Below are 20338 nucleotides of genomic sequence, written 5' to 3' on the forward strand. Positions count from 1 at the left end.
CAGGAACAGAGTTAAGAGAAGAAGCTCCCACCTATTTCAGACGCAGCCAGTCATCAGTCACAGCAGTTGTCGCAGACGAGTCAACGATTGGGCCTGATCACTACCTGTGGCACGCTCAACAATATTTCTATCAAACCCTCAGACGAAAACAACTTAAACACGGTATAATTTTCATTTTTCCTACTTTTTCCACTATTATTATTAATAAGTTCTGGAGTGAGTAGCATTTCTGTCTCTTTATCCAGTGTCAGTGTTCTGCTGCTTTATTCGTACTGTGATATTGCTTGTCCTGAGAGATCCTGGGTATGCTGGGAGTTGTTTTTTTCCAGCACTACTAATGCTCTCGGTTTATTCACCACAATATCACAAGGCTGTAATAAACCAGAAAACACAAAGAAGAGGGTTTGTCATATTCACTTTATTAAGATAATTCCAGACAAAAGAAATATTTCTTCAGAGACAATATAAAAATACATGACATCAGTTGAATAGTATCTCAACAAATGGACCCATTTTAAATGGTAAAAGGCTGCCCACTCTAGCACAAAAATAACACTGCATTTTATACTTTATAAAATCAAAGCAGACATTCTGACGTGTTGTTCAGGCTTCAGATTTTTTGGTAAGAATTCAGAACTTGGACATTGTTAAAAGACTGGAGGAAGAATCCATTAACGTAGGCATAGTTTCCATTGTACACCTACACGCAAATGCACAAACACACGCACTCACGTACACACGCGCACACACACACACACACACACACAGAAATCCGGTACATATACTATGTATATGCACGCACATATTTGGTTAATTGCGTAGAGTGTCAGAGGAGGAGGAAGCTGTGGTCAGAGGTAAGGAAGGGATCTGCAGGGCTAACAAGTGAAATAACTGACAGCCTTTGTGATTTTACTGTCAGTGTGAGACACTGGGACTGGTTTAACACGGGTATACCTGAACCCTGACTTTTGAAAAAAGAAAAAAAAAAAAGAAGAAGAAGAATACGTCTAATATTGCAGCTATTTTCTAAAATTAAAACTCGAAAAACTGCCAGTGTTCCATAATCAACTGGGATGCTACTTTGTGGTGAGACGTTCTGTCTTTCAGAATTCAGAACGCACTTCCCCATCACACCCACCGAAGACAGTTCAATGAACACAATACAATGTCAGGATGTCAGTATCAGCAGAGATACGCCGTGTTTTTGGGAATCTTACGGTCAGGGCAAAAAGTCAAACAGGGGTAGAGCCATCAAACCAAACGTACTGTCTGTGACATGAAACGTGACACGCGCTGTCCGTGACTACAGTGTGGTCTCAGACTTTTGGACCCCATGAGAATGAGAAAGAAAGATTACAATACAGAACAAATCTTGTGCATTTGATAAGTGCCTTGATTAGAAATTGTCCCAGTTCTTCAAATACATAAAAGAATGAAGCAGGTTACGAAAATGGTTCAAAGTAAGAATTTCATACAACACCTAAAAGAAAACACAGTTAAAAAAAAAAAAAAAAAACTACATATAGACATTACATACAAGTTAATCTCATCATATTGCACAAATACTCAAGTGGCAATTTGTACTGGCCCTCTTTGTTCTGTCTCTGCACAAACACACAAAGAAAATCAGGCATGCAAAGTTAAACGTAAATGCACGCACACGCTGAGCGAGAGAGTAAGGGGGGGTAAGCTACATAGCTCGAACACATACAATGAAGAGACATTTTACAAATGTTGTTGGTTTGGAAAACACTCAGCATTTTTGAGATTAGGTTTGAAGGTGAATAAATTATTTTAACAATCCAATAAGAAGGTGAGTAACTATTTGGAATGTGTATAGGCATCAGTAACAGTAAATTCAGTGTATCAAATGTATATGAATGGTGAAGTTTTAACATGACAATTTTGGTGCTTTTGTCAAGGCTATGTCCTGTAGATACAACCGGATTTTTTTTGAAAGGTTGCCTGGTTACCTACAAGACTTGACGTGTGATGGGAGTATTGTTTGAGAGGTAAAACAGGGGCGATAAAAATATAAAATACATTTACATTTGTACACTGAAACAAATAGTGGGTTCACAGATCAGCCGTCGTTCTACAGTTGTACCCCTCGTGGGAGTCTCTGTCATGCATCTGTGCAGCTCCTGTCTAGCATTAGCACTGCAGCAGCTGATGCAGCCTCTCACGTGTGGTAAGCAGAGGTTAATAATTTTACCTCCAAACTCGTCTCTCTCAAATGACAATTTCCATATCATTACAAAAGTGCTGTGACAGCTGATTAGATTAGAATTTTTAGAGTAGTCTTCATGGGGTTAAAGTACAACTTACTGATTAATGTATTGTTGCAAACAGAACATACAAAATGTGTTATTATACTATTGTTACTAGTGATTATACTATTGAATCCGAATGAGCTGTATTCAGAGCTGGTGACTTATATGTGTTGTTAACGTTTAAAGGTTAGAGAAAAGTGGGGTGAGTTTAAACTCACTCACCATTTGCCAGGTTTCATCTGGGTTCAGATTTTAGGGACTGAGGTTTGTCAATATACCAAGCTTATTCATTTAAGACAAATATTTACCTTAAATTGCACAGATTCCACTTCCTTCTGCATATGATATAATACTAATTAAATATCTAATTCATTATAGAATATAACAGCCTGCTGTTTGTACCTGTACTTCTCTATGAGTCCAGTCACATCGAGATTGCAACCTGTAGCCAGAATGGCTTGTTTGTCAAAGCAAAAAGCTCTGAATGGGCTGGTGATCCATAACATCCATTAGAGGTCTAAAAATTCTTTCCCTTCTTTGCTCTCATCTCCAATCGCAAGACAGAGCAAAACATTAGTGGCTGGCTACTGAATGAAAAGACACTGAACATAAACAAGCAGGTTGTACAGTCTATACATGCTTAATGTCAAGTCTTGATCTTAAAATAAGGGAAGAGTATTGGTTTATACACCATGAACAGCTGCATTTTAGTGCACGAGATGATAATTAAATCGGCCTGAAAACACTCAAGTGCAATACATGAAGGTCTCTTTGTGAGTAGGTTTTCGTGTATGTTGACACAGGCATGAATTTTATAGTGGCAACAAATTTTCAGGCAGTGGTGATGGACTTGTTATGAATTCTGATGAGAATAGTTACCGTGCAAAGGAAAAGTACTTGAATACCACGTCCAGACAGACTATTTTAGGGAAACTCCACCCTGTGGGCGCAGCTGCAGGAATCCATATAGGACTGTGAGTCCTGAAAACTGATGCGCAGACATTACCCAGCTCTGAATACAGCCGTACATCTCTGCATGCGGTACTGTATGTTACAAGAGTGATTATTTCTGAGCTCACATAAATAAAAGCCCTTTTCTTAATGGTTCACAATTTACACTGATTACACCGATTCGATAGCACGAAAATGGCACCATAACATTGTTTCGTGAGCTACAAATGACCCAGTGGGTCAGCTATAAGATTCACCTAAAGTGACACAGAATAATAAGAAATGAAAAAGGCAGAAAGTAAGATTAATTCACCAGAGAAATCTAGTGTTAAGTTTAAACTTAGCTCCAGACTTCTAAATAATAGGAGGTAGCTGTTAACCATTGACCTCGAACTCCAATTAAGACAAATACCCCTTGAAGTGAGCATTTCATTGACTGGTTTGAGATCCTTACATGTTGAGCTTTTCAGTCCCCGAGGTGTTGTTGATAACTTTTTGGAATGACCTAGCCAAAAGCCCTTCGTATTTTTGTAGCTTAGATGTGAATGCAAAACAGCTTTTCATCTGTTCTTCAAAGTTAATCTTTTGACTGGTTTGTGTCCTGACTGACTATTATTGTGCTGCCACCACACAAGCACAGTTCATTGAAAGGAATTTAGTGAATTTCCTGTTAGCTCTTGGGGGATATGGTTTGTTTTTCCTGTTGCTGGGAGCCAATTTATTTTTTTTTCTCTTTCCCTCTAACTTCCTGTCTAGGAGCTTGACTTTACAGAGGGGCTACAAAGGTAAGCATCAGAAGCCATTGATTAGACTTCTGTTATCCGTCACCCAGGCCCCCCGCCTCCCACCCACCATTACAAACTCCCAGATCACATCCATTTCAGGCTTGGTGTGTCAAAGACGTGGGTTGTGCTTCTTTAATCAGAAGTTAAAGGGGACAGGGAGGGGAGAAAATGCTTTTTAAGCATTATTAAAGAAAACAAAAGCACAAAACCCATATAGGTGACTTTGAAGGGAGTTGGTGGCCCTGCTGGTGGTGGAGATTACAGTAATCTCATGCCATGCTGCTGGTTGGTGTGCTTTGGGTGCTTCCAATGCTAGCGTTGGCACTGCTGTTCTCAGAGGGGGACGGGTTGGTAGAAACTGGTTGTCGTTTTGCTCCTGAGCAGGGACATCCTGGAGAAAGAGGAGAAAAAAAATCCAGTAAGAACATGATAATGAGTAAAGAACTGATGACAAGAAAAGAAAAGAAAAGAAAAGAAAAGAAAAACATCCTTACCGGGAAGATTTGCAGCAGTTGAACTCATGTCCAGTCCAGTTGGGTATCCTGAATTAAGCAGAATGAGACAACTTCAAATCCAGACAAATATGAATTCAGAAGTGTATTTAACCACAGACACCACATTGTTAGCCATACATGTACCTGTTTTAATTTTGATAAACCACAGTGCTCCAATTAGTAATACTCCAATCAGGAACCCTCCAAATGCAATGCCCAGAACACCACGTAGGCCAAAGTCAAAGCATTGTGGGGCTGAAACATACACATAAAAAAACAATGTATACAAGCTTCAGTTAAACAACAGCAATTGGCAACAACCACAAGTCAAAACTGACGGTTACTGCTAATGACAACACAGTATGAAAATTTATTTGCAGAGACTTGAAATGTTCTTGATATAAAGTAGCTTGTCAATCACAGCGAACATTCTGATACTGTTTTGTGTTTTGTCGATGTGACAGTGTTGTCGTATGGTGATCCAGCTGCAAGTTGTTGATGCAAGACAGCTGACATACTGTATTATGGTATATTACAAATATTTATTACAAAGATATAAGGTGGAATATGTTTTGCCCAGGTAACAGAAAACAGATTTCAGAAACCCAATCAAATTAGCTAATTTCTCTAGAAAACCGTTGCAGACGAGCTTTAACTCAAATTCAGGATGTAGGAACTTCTTTGAATTAATCAATAAATGTGTGTTTTAAAAATAGTCCCCGCTTTCAACTATCTACCTTTATATTGACAATGAATTTTTAATGAAATTATCAAAGAGACGACTAAATGTTCAATGTGAGGGACAGTTAGCAGTTTCATGTCTCTACAGCTTGGTTTTCTTACTTGCACTGGCTGAAACCAACAGGTGCCTCAACAGTTAATTTAAAGATTTCTGGAACAGATGTCTAACAGTAATGTAAAATACATGTGATTTGTACAAGCTACGGTACACGAATGCTTCCCTCCTGTCTCCTAGTTACCATCAGGATACATGCAAGCCCATGCAGAAAATACAACAGTCACTACTTTGGCAGTGTGACCTCACCATAACAGAAATAAAAAGAGGAAATTTGTACTCTACAATTTCCTGTTTTCTAATTTAATGATACAGATTTCAATTTACAATCAATTTTGGCATTGGTGATGGTCAAGCTCTGTGTTGGCTTACCCTACAAAATGTGTTTCTCTGTTAACAATCTTAGTAGAAAAACATAAAACTCAAGACTCAGCTGCAATAAAAAAAAAATCACTTTCACCTCATAAAAATCGAGACAAAGCAGCCCTAAAAAAGTAAGAGAAAAGGCAAAACACGTGATCAAGCGTCTGATGTAGAACAATACTGTGGCAAAGACATACTGTATTAGCCTGGAGAGGCATGCCCACAATTTTGCTTCACTCATTGTGGTCTGGCAAAGTCATGAACAGATGGCCTGAGACTGTAATAATTTCAAGAAGACAGTTTCCCATTCACTCAGACATCACCTTAAACAATGAAACTACTCAATGGGCACTTATTGATCTCTGCTACCAATTTTCAGGCACAAAATAAACATGCTAGACGTTCTTAAATCTTTGACCAGGCTACACTGGCTGTTAATTTGTTTCCAGACTTAAATTTTGTACCAAAATCTGAACTTGAGGGGCTACAGACACAGCTTTGTCTGACAACTCGCAGGTAAGCAGTCCGAAGTCCCCGCCAGAGCATAAGCAGTGTCTGCATGCTAGGTTTTGCATATCCGGAGAAACAGTGTGCAAACACATGTTTTCTCCCTCTCCCTTTCCTCTGGTACCTGTAGAGATCCTCCCACAAGCCTCCACAACATTTGGAAAAAACTAATCATCACCTTTGCACGAGTTTCTCTCACCTGCCTCTGTTGCCTCCTGCCTCCTGGTGGAATGTGCTAGGCTAAGTACTATACTGGGCTTCGACAATACAGCTCTCCTTTCCTGAAGTACATTAAAGACCGAACATGAAGGACAGCAGACAGCGGGTTTGTTTTGTGGCAACTTGCCATCACTCCGTGCATCATGTACATTTGAATAACTGATGTGTAATGTAACATTGCAAAATTCAGGCTCATCCTGTCCTAATAAGATGCAGAAAAACTAGTCCGTGCTTTCGTCACTTCTAGGCTGGATTATCGCAACTCCTTATTATCAGGCTATCCCAACAAATCTTTAAGTACTCTCCAGCTGATCCAGAATGCTGCAGCGCGAGTAATGACAGGATCTAAGAAATGAGATCACATTTCTCCCATATTAGCCCTGTAAAATCCAGAATAGAATTTAAAATCCTCCTCCTCACCTACAAAGCCCTTAATGGTCAGGCACCATCCTATCTTAAAGAGCTCACAGTACCCTATTACCCCAGTAGAACACTGCGCTCCAAGAACGCAGGCTTACTTGAGGTTCCCAGTTTCCCCAAAAGTAGAAAGGGAGGCAGAGCCTTCAGTTATCAGGCTCCTCTCCTGTGGAACCATCTTCCAGTTTGGGTCCTGGAGGGAGACACCTTCTCAACATTTAAGAGTAGGCTTAAAACCTTCCTCTATGATAAAGCTTACAGTTAAGACTGGCTCGGGCTTGGCTTGAACCACCCCCTAGTTATGCTGCTATAGGCCTAGACTGCTGGGGGACTTCCCATGATGCACCAAGCTACTCTCTCCTCCTCTCACTCTCCATCCAGACGCATTCATATCCCATCAATGCTCGTTACTAATTTGACCTCTTCTCTCTCCAGTAGCTTTGTCCTTTCTCATCTCTCTCATCTCTCCTCCTGTTGCTTTCTGCAGGTATTTCTGCCCCTGGTGCTGCAGAGTCTGGATCTGTGACTGCAAACAACCTACTGCCCCCATGATCCTTCTCAACACCCGCTGCTTAAATTATTATGATGATCATTATTATTATATTTAGTGTTATTTGTATTATTATTCACCTTATTTTTATAATCATTAGTTTTATTATTAGTCTCATTATCATTTTACATCTTTATGTGGTACCTGTACTGTGCTATGTTCTCTTTCCTCCCTTCTGCCCCCCCTTTCCCTCTCAACCCAGCTGGTCGAGGCAGACAGCCGCCCACCATGAGTCGGATTCTGTTCAAGGTTTCTACCTGTTAAAAGGGAGTTTTTCCTCACCGCTGTCGCCAAGTGCTTGCTCATGGGGGAATGTTGGGTCTCTGTAAATGTCACTACAAAGAGTAAGGTCTACACCTGCTCTATATGAAAAGTTCTCTGAAATAACCTCTGTTATGATTTGACGTTATATAAATAAAATTAAATTGAAATTCAATTGAATTACTGTGCAACTGAATTGTGGTGCAACTTCCTCTGCAGTGAGCCTAGATAAAATCACTTCATGCTAATGTCAGAACATACACCAATTAAAGTGAACTGTATAGACAAAAACTAAGTACAAAGTGTGATATTGTACATGTAACTCCAAAGGGGTTCATTCAATTTTTTTAAATTAAAATGATTATTATTTAATATTAAATTACATTAAAGATTATTATGCGTATTTGATTAAAAAAAATAGAAAATATCAACTGAATAAACATCACCCAGAGCACTGGAATAGTGACATCTTGTGGGCACTTGAACTGACTGCATCCCAGACAGTCCACCCAGTTTGTTGATTTGTCAGTGAGGAACATTCCTTGACCCTGAATGGGCCAGGAACATCACAGCAGTTCGAGCAGGCTTTCTCTTGAGACTTTTTTTTTTTCTGTAATCAGCTGCTTTGTTAGTTTGTATCAGTGAGGCTTTGACAGCAAAGCTGAATAAACAGGGGCAGGAAGCAGAAGCTCCAGTGCAGGTGGAGAGGAGGAGACAGGCAGCAGGCCTGTGCTGTGACTCCCTGGAGTCCTCTGTATGAAAACTACCAAACAGGAAGGACTGCTGAATGGAGCACTCAGTCCTGCCCAGTGAAGGATTGCACCAGAATGCAGTCTGCTAGTCCTGCTGATATAACCCTTGTATCTCTGACACGGGCTAATGAATGGAGCCACATAAACAGACCTACCAAACTAGCATGTTCCTTCACAACTACTTACATTCCTGTATTTCAGTCGCTCCAGAAAAACATTTCTAATTACATAAATTCAAGCCAAACGGCAAAGAGAAGGGAAAACAGGACATAGGAAAGCATGGATGAGTAGTTTAGTCAGCTTCCTCTCCACATACACTGCAACAATGAGACACCAGCTTTTATATTTCTCTTTTAGAACAAAATGGAGAAAAAAAGGAAGTTTAAAATATAAGCAAATCATTTATCAGTTTCAAAAGGAAGTCTGACAATCTCCAGGTGTTCCCTGATTTAATCAACATCTACTGTCTTGTGTCATTTTGCTTTTAAATGGAGTCTGAATTTTCCCAGAAATTAATCATCAGTCTTGAGACTCTCTTTGTAAAGAGGCATCTTTCCTTGTTTGAGTCAACTGTGCTGAATGGTCTGACAATAGCAGCAGGCCCAGTGGCTATGTTTGGACAGCAACACAGTCATACCACCTTGGAAACACAAAGGACTTCACCTCCCTCCCCTGAGGGCCATTACTTCTGATTGTGGCCACAAGGTCAGCCTGCAGACCTTCCTAAAGGACGAGGCCCTGCCCCGCAACCCCTTGCTGGCTTCACTACATATCCTGAGTTCACTGCTATGACAACCGCCAGCACAACATTTGCTGTGCACTGAAAGCAACAATAGGAATGAAAATTATAGCAGCAAGCAGCAATACACTGATGGAGCACCAGACTAACAATTAAGTCCTGAAGGCAAAAAAAGGTAATTTAAAAGTTTTTGTTTTTCTTCTGAGAGTTCAGAGAGTTTACTGTTAGAGAAATAAATATGGAACATTCATCTTCATAGTAAGGGTTTGTTAAAAAATGAAACTTTTAAACTCAAGGCCACCATCAAAACAACATTATGTGGACCGTTTTGGAGAGTGGACCTTTCTGCATTTGTTGAGTTTTTTGCATGTGAAAGCAGTTTCAAAAGGTTTTTTGTTTGTTAGATTATGTAAAAAAAAAAAACCCAAAAAAACAAAAAACTGGTTAATTACACAATCAGGATCAAGAAACAAACGGAAAAAAGGATCACACACTTTATAGTGTTGCAAATGTTTCTGTTTAGCTATTGTGAAAATTCTTGCTCTACTAAACTAAAAAATTATAAAGTATTTATATTATAATTCATACAAGAAAATCACTGAGAAGGAAGAAAAAATTAGATAAAGCAAGGAAATTTGGAACAAATAATATCCCTCCACATGTCCTACTGCCTCCTACCACTATGAAATGTTATGTCATTTTAGTAAGTAAGAGTAAATTAGATTAAATATTTTGTTTTGTTAACAAAGAGCCTATGATAAAACTGCTTAAGAACAACTTAAGATCAAATCTGGCCCAATGTGGGTTAAAGTATTATCTGCTTCAAAGTGGCAAACTCAAAAAATTAATTGATCCATATTTTGGAGTTTAAACTGAACTCACTTGGTGGTTTCAGACACGGCTGGGTAACCTCCAGATTCCTCTTCACTCTTCCTCCATCTCCACATTTCTAGTGAGGGGGTAAGGACAACTTATCAACAACAAGAGAACAACGAATCAACGAACCCAAAAGGTCACAATGTCAAAAGTTCCTAAACTGCATTTAAGCTTCAGTATATTGATCATGCTGGAGATGAAGAGAGGCCTCCATCGACAACAAAGCGCCAGTGGCATGAGAAAGTTCGGGTATCCCTGGTCGAAATTTCTGTTACTGTGAATAGTCAAACGAGTAAAAGATTAGCTGATGTCCAAAAGGCACAAAGTTATATATGACACATTTCTATTTTAAGCAAGATTACTTTTTATTTCCATCTTTTACAGTCTCAAAATAACAAAAAGGAAAACGTCCCGAAACGAAAGTTTGGGCACCCTGCATGATCAGTACTTAGTAACACCCCCTTTGACAAGTATCACAGCTTGTAAATGCTTTATGAAGACGCTAAGCGTCTTTCAGCTCTTGTCTGAGGGATTTTCGCCCACTCTTCCTTAGAAAAAGCTTCCAGTTCTGTGAGTTTTTTGGGCTGTCTTTGCATGCACTGCTCTTTTGAGGTCTATCTACAGATTTTCGATGATGTTTAGGTCAGGGGGTCTGTAAGGGCCTTGGCAAAACCTTCTGCTTTGCACCTCGTGAGGTCATCAATATTGGATTTTGAGGTATGTGCAGGATCATTATCCTGATGTAGAAGCCACTTTCTTTTCATTTTCAGCTTTTTTACAGGCAGTGTAATGATGGTGAAAATTCTCTGGTATTTAATTGATCCATCCATCCCTCTACCAGTGAAATGTTCCCCGTGCCACTGACTGCAACACGAGCCCAGAGCATGATCAATCCACCCCCATGCTTAACAGCTGGAGTGGTGTACTTTTCATGAAATTCTGCACCCTTTTTTCTCCCAACATATCATTGCTCATTGCAGCCAAAAAGTTCTATTTTAACTTCATCAGTCCACAGGACTTTTTTTCCAAAATGCATGAGGCTTGTTTAGATTTTCCTTTACAAAACTTCTGACGCTGCGTTTTGTGGTGAGGATGAAACAAAGGTTTTCTACTGATGACTCTTCCATGAAAGTCATACTTATTGCCCGTGTCACTGCAAAGTAGAAGAGTGCACCACCACTACAGAGTCTGCTAAATCTTCCTGACGGTCTTTTAAAGTCAAACGGGGGTTTTGATTTGCCTTTCTAGCAATCCTAAACACGCTAAAGCTCAATACAAAATGATGTAGACCACCAAAGGGAAATTCTAATATAGGTTATGTTTTCTTAATGCATATTTAAACAGCTTTACTAATTTCAATGTAATATTTTACTCATAAATAAAAGCATTTTCATTTGACATGGTTTTGTGTGCTATGTCAAAAATAGTTGATGAATTCCTACCTCACTGTAGCAGAGTTTGACAGAGCATTCCAGGTCCCATGTGGTGGTCGTCAGCTCTTGGAGCTGGTCTAAGGAGAAGCTGAGTCGGGTGCTGTTGGAGCAAGAATTTGAGGAGCAGGCCTCTAGAATGAAGGGCAGCTCTTTCACTACGGGGCACGAGCCCTTGGAGCGCACAAAGCAGCTGATCACCTTGATGGTCAAGACAATATCCCCTAAAGTGTGCCCTGAAATCTACAGGAGACAGAGGATGGGATAAGGGATAAAATAAACTGCTATAGAATGGTAAAAGCACAAGAATCTGTTAAATCAGTTAAGTGTGGTGAAGCACTACATGCTAGAGTAAAACTGCAGTAAAATGATTTGAAATGTTTCGTACAGACTAACCAATAAAACTTTCATATATATTATGTATATTATGTACACTACATTTAGCGTTAAATACAGCTAAGAGGGTAAAGATTTCTTACCTCTGCATAAATTCTCTTGTCACTCTGTACTTTGGTGTTAGGGTCCAAGGGAGAACGGTAGTCTGGGGAGGTGTACAGCTGCATCAACAGAGGCATCTGATGAGGGGCATTAGTTGTAATGGTAATGACTGGGTCTGGTACTATTTCTGTAGCTGAGAGAGAAACGGAAACAAAAAATATACCATATTCATCAGTTTTATCACGGTTAATGTGCTTTTTTGTCTTAAAGAAACCCTCAAAAGTGCCATACAAATCGCAGCACAGCACACTGTGTATGTACAATAATACATTTCATGTGATGATGGTGATGATGATGGTGAATATTACTTTTACTATTATTATAGCAGTCATTATCCCCCTGATTTGTGATCTCACCGCTGGCATTATGTAACATGTATTTCGTTGGGTCTATAAATGTTTACCGTTTATTGTCTTACCTGAAGGGTCATTTTTTACAAGGACCAGTAAAATTGTAGAGTCCGCTGGTCTGAGTTCAGTATAGCTGGTAAAAGTACTGACTTTAAAAATATCCAAAGCCTTCCTTTGCACATCGTCTGCATTGTCACTGGTCAGTGTATATGAAGGCGGGATTCTGTGTGTGATGGTGGGCAGCAGGATGTCATTGTTAGACTGTAGAAAGAGAAGGCGAGTTCAGATAAATCAGTAGTGATGTAGAGACTGTGTTGTTCAAGTATTATTATGTGTAAGCAATCTGTTGACTTTGTGGAGTGGAGTCTTTGTCCTCTGAATAAATCCTGTCTCACGCGTGGTTGTGGTACAATAAATATGATAAATCTATGAGCTTTAATTACTGGAGTGTGTCCATGTGTAAACTTACACCAAACTGGGTGTATTGCGGATTGAGGACAATCCATGTGGTGCCCTGAGGACCTCTCAGGAACACCCTGATCTTCTTTGTGTCCACGCGAAGTGATACATTGCTGGAATATGGAGAATCAAAAATTACGTGAGAATGTTTGCCAACAAGGAAAGCAAATGAATACATAAGATGCTATGTCTTGTGAATCTCAAGGTTTACCAAATGCTGGCATTCTCTGGGATGTTTATGATGTGAAGCTCAGCTTCATCACCAGGGTTCTGCTGCTGCGGGGAGCAAGATGTGAACGAAGACGCCAAAGGGATTTTTTCTATCTTCATAAAGTGCTTCTCTGTTGCATCTTCATTTTTAAGTATGCAGTTGCGAGAGCCAGGCTTGGTTCCTGTAAAACCACAAATATTAATTTTCCATCACTGTTCAGTCATTGTTTGTAACACAAAATGACATGGCAGTGGAATTTATAAGTAAAAAATGATTTCCGCATGCATAATCCCATTTATTAAAGAAAACAACAGCTCCATAAAATGGACTACTAGCACTTTTGTTTTAATACTTAGTTGTGGCAGTGGCATAATGGCTACAATAACCAATAAGCAATTATAGCCTGTTATTTAAATTAATTTAACAGGGTAGTTTCACTGAGACGTATGCTCTTAGAGACTATTTCTGTTAAATGAACTGACATTTCAGTTTACAGTGTTTTACTTGGTGGCCATTGCTGGGGAGTCTTAGTCCAGTCCGCAACAGGAGACCAAACTGAGAGGGCAGACACATTAGCACCTTGCCTTTCTGTCTGTGGAAGATATTCCCGGAGTAGTGTCATGGGAGAACACTATGTTCAGCCTTTGACCAAATAATGGTGATGGACTGTTCACAGCTGCACCCTGGTGCAATGCTCAAACACCTACACACATTTTGTTTCAAAACACTATGCTTGAAGTGGGGGTGATTAAAGTTCCCCGCAGCACCTCATATACCCTCACCACACCGATAACCAAATACACAGAGCAGTGTTTAAATACCCAACGGAATATTTGAGCCATATTTGAGAAGTAGTGGTACTGGAGTGGTTTGAGAAAATCAGAGTATATTGCAACCAAGTTGAATCCATGCTGACCGCGACTGCGCCCTTTGCACAACAGAAACTACCAGCTTTTAGCAACTGTCTTTCAGGCCAATATGGGCTGAGTAATTTGGATGCAGTATCCCTCCAAGCTACTTCTAGTTAATACAAGTCCTGACTGGCTTTTAGCTGGACAACTAGAATTTAAAAGTAGCTCCCTTAAAACTGATTAAAACTCCTCTTTTGCACTAGCAATAGCATGGCATGAATTTCAAATCACAGACATTCAAAAAACCTGAGGGACAGGTACATATTTTCTACTCTGCTACTCGGTAAGCCTTCAACTGGGCGACACTGCACAAGTCTGTGCAATTACTTGTGTAGTAATTGCACAGACTTTTTGAAACGCACAGCCTCCGCAAGTTCACCTAACACCCCAATACTGCCCAAGAGATACAACAAAATAGCGATGTAAACTGTTCTCCTGCTTGAATAATTTTAATGCACGTGTGGACTGTGAGTTAAAATCTAAAACTAAGTTTGGCTGGAAAACAAAACGCATTTAAAATGAGAAAAGAGCAATATGCCACTGGCAGGCAGCCAACCCATCACCTACAGTAAGTCCCTGTAATTGATAGACCTGGAGAAGAACAGACAATCATAAAGAGAGAGATTAAAACTAAATTCCTCCAAAACACTGTGCAAAACACTGGACATAAAAGCAGCCACCACTATTCCAGCATCGCCACCGTTCACTCCTATCTTAACCCATGTCACACCTCTGCTTTGGCTCAAACCGCCATAAGGAGGCTTTGTTAGGAAATAATTGTGCTTGCATTGAGCCTCCTGCTGCTACTGCTGCTGGCAAAAATAGCCAATAATATCCTTATGTCCAGCCTTTGCTCACTTTAATTCAAGGTGTTTTTGTGCCTCAATCTTCAGCATTTTTGGCCATTTGTCAATGGCTTGTCTTTCCAAATTTTCTTGTCATATGCAATGATGTCTTGTCAGCACTGGTAGTATTGAGCTGAGTCCCCAGCTCGTTATTTTTCTCAAGCTAAGGATTTGCACTGATTACATGAGTTTTCAACACATGGCAAGCTTGTCAATGTCCACTCTGTAAATGCTCATCATCTGATCCTGCATACTGTGAGTTATAAGTTTTCTGGTTTGAAATAAAAAGTTCAAAGCAACATATTTGATTTCTTTTTATTTATTTAACTCTATGTGTGTATCTGTTGTGAAAAATCTGTCCACGGTACACATTAAGAAGCAATGTATAACGAGTGTGCTTTTGAGGTCCTCGGGCTTGTTTTTTCCTACAAACTGACTTGAAAACAGTAGAAATAAGTGTGTTGATGACATACAGTAATAGAAGTGCTTTCTGTGAAAATTAAAATGTAAAAATCAAAAAAGAGAAGTGGCATATGCAGGCACTGAAAAACACAATGTGGTCCCCTTTTATATACACTTAAGAGAGGGTTAGTGATGAATTTTATCAAGAGCTCTGGAAACAACCCTGCATCTTTGATTACTGTACTGCAGGCTCACTGTAGAGTTATGTAAGCTGGAGATGTATGTTTTGCCGGCTGTAATTACTTTCTCTCTTCAGCACCAAAAATATTGTTTTAAACCAAACAAAAATGCAGATAGCATATTCCAGATAAACATCACGGGTGATAAATCTGAGAAACTTCTGGGCAGGAAGAAAGTCCTTTACAGTATTGCGATGATTTGACGGACTATAATGCTGTTTCACATGCATGCTCATTTCATATGTATGCCATGTTACCAGATCTTGCAATTGACTCCCTCCAAACTGGCAAATAATGCCCACAAATTAATTAGGAAAAACCCCTAATGTTAATTAAATATCAACGAGGTTATATAAGTAATTCTCACCTGTTGTTCCTGTGGATGAGATTGCTCTCAGATTTCGGACTGTGGTGAATGAAGTCACACCACCAAACGTCTGTCTTGCCCACTTGACTAGCTCCTCATCTTGAGTGGGGAAGTCTTGCTTGTGGACATTGTTGTGATGTTGATTACCGTGTAGGACAATTGTGGAGTTATTGTTCAACTGGAAAGTAGAGCCCAAGTCATGTCAATTAGTTTCATTACAGGCAATGCAACAGTTCCTAAAGGCATGAGTCTGTCTATTACCCATTTCTGCAATAACACAGAACTGACTGAGTCAGCTTTATGTTTATTTATATTTACCTCATATCTGCTCAGATTTTGTCATATCAAACTTGTTTGCCCATCGCTTTCATTCTCCTCTAGTTCTTTTTCTAACCCTCCACCCAACTCTCCCTCTATTCTCTTAGCAGGGTCCTGTTAAAAAGAAATGTTTATTATGGTTAAGTGTCCACGAGTCCAGTTGCACAACCCTGTTGGAGCCAAGGTCTTTCCTTTGCTTCCTGAGTGGGGCCAGGAAATGGGCCCTTTTTTAGCTTCGTGCGTCACCGCAGTCGGCTGGAATCTGGCTCCATACAAGGTATAAATATATATATACATCTATCCCATAGACTAGACACTGCTGTTTCCTCGTCTGGACCAATGGGAAATAATGGAGTTTACATTAAGCTTTGCATGAATAAGAAGGCAGGGGAAGGCGTTAGGAATAGAGGAGTGAGTACTGTCTACAGTAGGCTTCTAGCCTGTTAGACCAAAAATAAAAAAAGCACTCATAAATAACAATTCAGTGTTGCAGTTTTATTTTGGGCTCAACCTTCAGTGGATTTTAATCTACTCTGATTTGTCGTTCTCTTCTTATGCAGTCCAAAGGCTGAAGAGGAAAATAAAATGTTGCACAAGTAGTGCACCTCTTAATTTTGTAGACACTGGCATTTACACTCAAGAGCCGCTCATTTTCTGTTTTACAGAACAGAAAAGTGAGAACATCCACCACAAATGGTTTTCAGAAATCTCTTATTTCAGGTGAAATTTTTGAGCTTTAAAATGTGCACCACATGTACAGTGTGATGCATCTTTACTGGATTCTGACTCAACAAACTATTCAGCCTTCCTTGTCTGTGAAAATAAGTAGGGCGGTGGTGTGCTGAGTAATTTTAGAAAGGACTGTTTTTTTTCATCCTGTTAGTGTTTATCAAGCGTGTTTAAATAATGAAAATCACTCTCCTGACCTGCCTAGTGTGTATAACTATTTGTATGTTTGTTTTTGTCCTTGCGTCACAAAGTGAGACCAAAAAAAAGGTGAAAGCCAAGTAAGCCTGAGGGAGTCATTGGTCTTTCTACATGAATATTTGATTGATATGGGATCAAAAATAGCGTGAAGGGAAACGGCAAAAATAAAAGAAGGAAAGCCAGTCTTGAGAGACAGGGGAAGGCGCGAAAAGCAGGAAGAACAGGGGAAATAACAATCGTAATCATTCTGATGATTAGGGTAGAATTTAAGTCAGATTGGTCTCTGTGAAATCTCTGGAAAAATGGTTTGATATTCTGCAGGCCCAGAGTAAAGTTCAAGGAACTCAAAGGTGTTTTAAGTGAAAACAGCATCTTTATCTACTGCAGATTACAGCAAGTTCTGATGATACTTGGTTCCCATCAGCCTGTCCTGGGATTGATTCATGAGTTCCAGATGCTGGGCTCCATCTTTTCACCTGATCATTAACATTAGATTCTTTCAAAGAAGGTTATCTATTTAATGGTTGTAAGTATATTATAAGTGAGTGCTGTATACTATACTGATACTATACTAACATGTGCTCATTTTGTAACAAACTGTTACATAATATCCTGAAAACAGTATGAAGACTGACAAGACTTTATGGGTGAAAATATTGCTGTCCCCAAGTGTTTTTTAAAACAACACTGTGCACTCAGGTCAGCTATGGGAGGCCAGCAAGAGCTGTGATTGTGACACTGAGCCAAGCTGTCAAGTTGGTGACCAACTTTCGCAGACGCTGCACAGATGATGTTCCTCTTACACTGCAATCTGCAGTAAAACACTATTATCCCCCAGTGATACTGCTCATCCCATGAAAACATCCTGTGGTCGCAGGCAATGTTGTCCAGGCTCTTGACAGGACATGATACAGGAGGTGGTATCACACTGCTGTCAACATATCAGCAACTGATGACGTTCCTGTAAATATTTCATCATTGTGATTGGTCACCTGTGATTTTATTTTATTTATTCACGTATTTTTTATGTGTTAGCCTGTTAACTATGTCTACAAATAATTTACAATACAGCTGACCATTTTTCAAGCATATCATAGCTTTTTAACACACGTTTCGCCTGTCTTCCAGTGGTTTCAATTCACGTCAATATGAAAGTACAGTGACACATACTGGGTGATCAGCAGAGTTAACATTAGTTCATCTTTAGTTTTGTGTCAGCATGAAATTATTTTTTTTGGGTTGAAGCAGTTGAAAAGGTACCATTGTAAGAACGACTTCCAAGTGATGCATTCATGTTCAAACGTGGAAGAGGAGCATCAAGCTAAAACGTTGTAATAGAGACGATGTGAATTTGATAGCTTCTTCTACTCCGAGTGTTCCCTAGACTCTTTCAAACAGTTCACTGTAAATGTTTAAAAGCACAATGATAATGTAAGGTTGTGGAACGAAATGAAGATGATAAAATCTTCACTATCATTCTTCCTTCCTCAAGGAAGTTTTAAATCTCATTTTAACTTCAATTCTATGATATGAACTGACACCAGTGACTGCAAAGAAGGTAAGAGAAACACAATCAAGAGAAGTGCTCCAGTAATTTGTACAAAACCTAAACTCTGACAGGGGAAATAGCAAAAGAGGTTGAACCTGCTTACTTCACGGACTGATAAGCTTTGGCAAATGCTCAGCAGTGATGTAACCTATTTGTAGTTGGGATAAAACTGGTTTCTTTAACAAATGGAGATGCTTAATGGTTTAACTATTCAAAGTCCTGACCAAACTGAAACTAATCAATGTTAGGTGATGATCACAAACAGATTTAGAATTAATACTACAGTTTAGGCAGTCTCACTTATGCAAACACATAAGTTATTTTTAATATAATTTCGTGTTTAAGACAGGCTATTTAGTGGATTGTTTCAATAACAGTATCTTTGTGTTTGATTCACGTTAGGTTAATCACCAAGGCCAATTTAAATTAAAAAAACAGTTTGACAAACCACAGTAACCAGTAACTGTGACCACCAGTGCTACATTTTTGTCCTCATAACATTATTATTCCTCTATTTCATTAAACACTCAAGCAACTGAATAAAAGTTGTTTTGCGGCCCCTTAGATTTAATTCACATATTCATTTAATCTGAGAAGTGTGTAAAAGTCAAAATCTTAAAAGTCTTTGGAACATTAATTTTAAGGCCAATGGCATCAGCCCCTCTCATTGCTGGCCACTTTAAAACTTCTCTTACCGATTTTATAGTGTGGATGATTAAAACACACACAAACAAAAAAAAAAACAAAAAAAAAAAAAACTGCCTCATACAGAACAGCCGATATCTATGAAAAAACAACTTAGTTCACTGTCTCTCTAAACAGGCCCAAAGAACTGCACAGCTGTGGCAGTTTGACTGTTTGCAACCAGCTGGCACTGGACACATTACTGAAAAAATAACCACTTATAATGGTGTCCCTACAACCTTTTAATTTTTCGTGATTAGTTAATATTTGTTAAACAACCTTGTGTATCAACAGCAAACTGCAATGTAATGGAGTGATGGATACATGGGAAAAAGAGTGACCAATGAGCTGAAGTTAGTGGTAAAATGCATGACCAGTATTTTATTTCCCTTCCCGAAATGTACCCATCCCGCACCCGGAAAAGTACTAGGTTTGAGCACAGCCTGAATGTTAATATAGAAAGACAAAGAGACTTTTACTCACATAAATGTTAACATCTGCGCTGATGTTGTATAGACCATAAACTGTGTCTGGCGATGTGAGGATAAGGTTCATGGGCTTGGCATTGGTCATCTCGAGAGAGAACATCTTGTCATCCTGAGAGGAAAATAATTGTGTTACTTGAAATCTTACCTCACATCAGGACAAAAATTGCAATTGGCATGTTGTCAGTCAGTTACCCACACACATGTATTGTATTCATATTAAGTTTACATATTTACAGTGTCACTCATCTAGCTGCAGACTCAATGCTGCTTAAATTAGCACCTTCTATTCTTGTGTGAAAGCGGAATAGTTTGGAGTTTATGACTGTGTTGTATGCAGAGACGGTTCAGCAGTGGTGTAAATCTCCAGGTGGAAAACTGGGACTGATTAGGAAGACAAAAAAAATCAAAGTGGCACAACAATTCACTCACACTACAAAGCCATCCATATGGGAGCCACTGTGCTGTCGATAATGAGTTTTTTGGTAAGTGTACCATGCTGAGTGTATGCTGTGTTATACAAACGAAGCAATAAAATTAAAAAAAAAAAAAAAAAAAAAATTGTGAACTTTATGCTTGATGCTCCTATAAGTGTTAATTGTGCTATCATATGGCACAGTGCAAGGATAACGATCTGTGCAATCTTGTCAACTGGAAACACAATAGCTATCATGAATCCT

The 20338-nt window shown here is 39.3% G+C and overlaps 1 protein-coding gene across 3 annotated transcripts in view; it reads right to left on the reverse strand.

Annotated features, from left to right (window-relative positions):
* Window positions 1-406: 406 nt before the first annotated feature.
* Window positions 407-20338, reverse strand: part of eng (endoglin) — a 42872-nt gene continuing 22940 nt past the window's right edge. For all 3 annotated transcript variants that reach the window (XM_040157362.1, XM_040157361.1, XM_040157360.1), the window contains 11 exons: window positions 19657-19770; window positions 15696-15873; window positions 12932-13112; window positions 12731-12833; window positions 12330-12522; window positions 11893-12044; window positions 11426-11656; window positions 9990-10056; window positions 4648-4758; window positions 4504-4551; window positions 407-4400 (listed from right to left, as the gene is read on the reverse strand). In XM_040157362.1, coding sequence (XP_040013296.1) covers window positions 4279-4400; window positions 4504-4551; window positions 4648-4758; window positions 9990-10056; window positions 11426-11656; window positions 11893-12044; window positions 12330-12522; window positions 12731-12833; window positions 12932-13112; window positions 15696-15873; window positions 19657-19770 — 1500 coding nt within the window. In that variant the 3' untranslated portion in view covers window positions 407-4278. The remainder of the gene's footprint in view (window positions 4401-4503; window positions 4552-4647; window positions 4759-9989; window positions 10057-11425; window positions 11657-11892; window positions 12045-12329; window positions 12523-12730; window positions 12834-12931; window positions 13113-15695; window positions 15874-19656; window positions 19771-20338) is intronic.

This window comes from Xiphias gladius, chromosome 20 (assembly GCF_016859285.1).
Source record: "Xiphias gladius isolate SHS-SW01 ecotype Sanya breed wild chromosome 20, ASM1685928v1, whole genome shotgun sequence".
Taxonomy (NCBI): Eukaryota; Metazoa; Chordata; class Actinopteri; order Istiophoriformes; family Xiphiidae; genus Xiphias; species Xiphias gladius.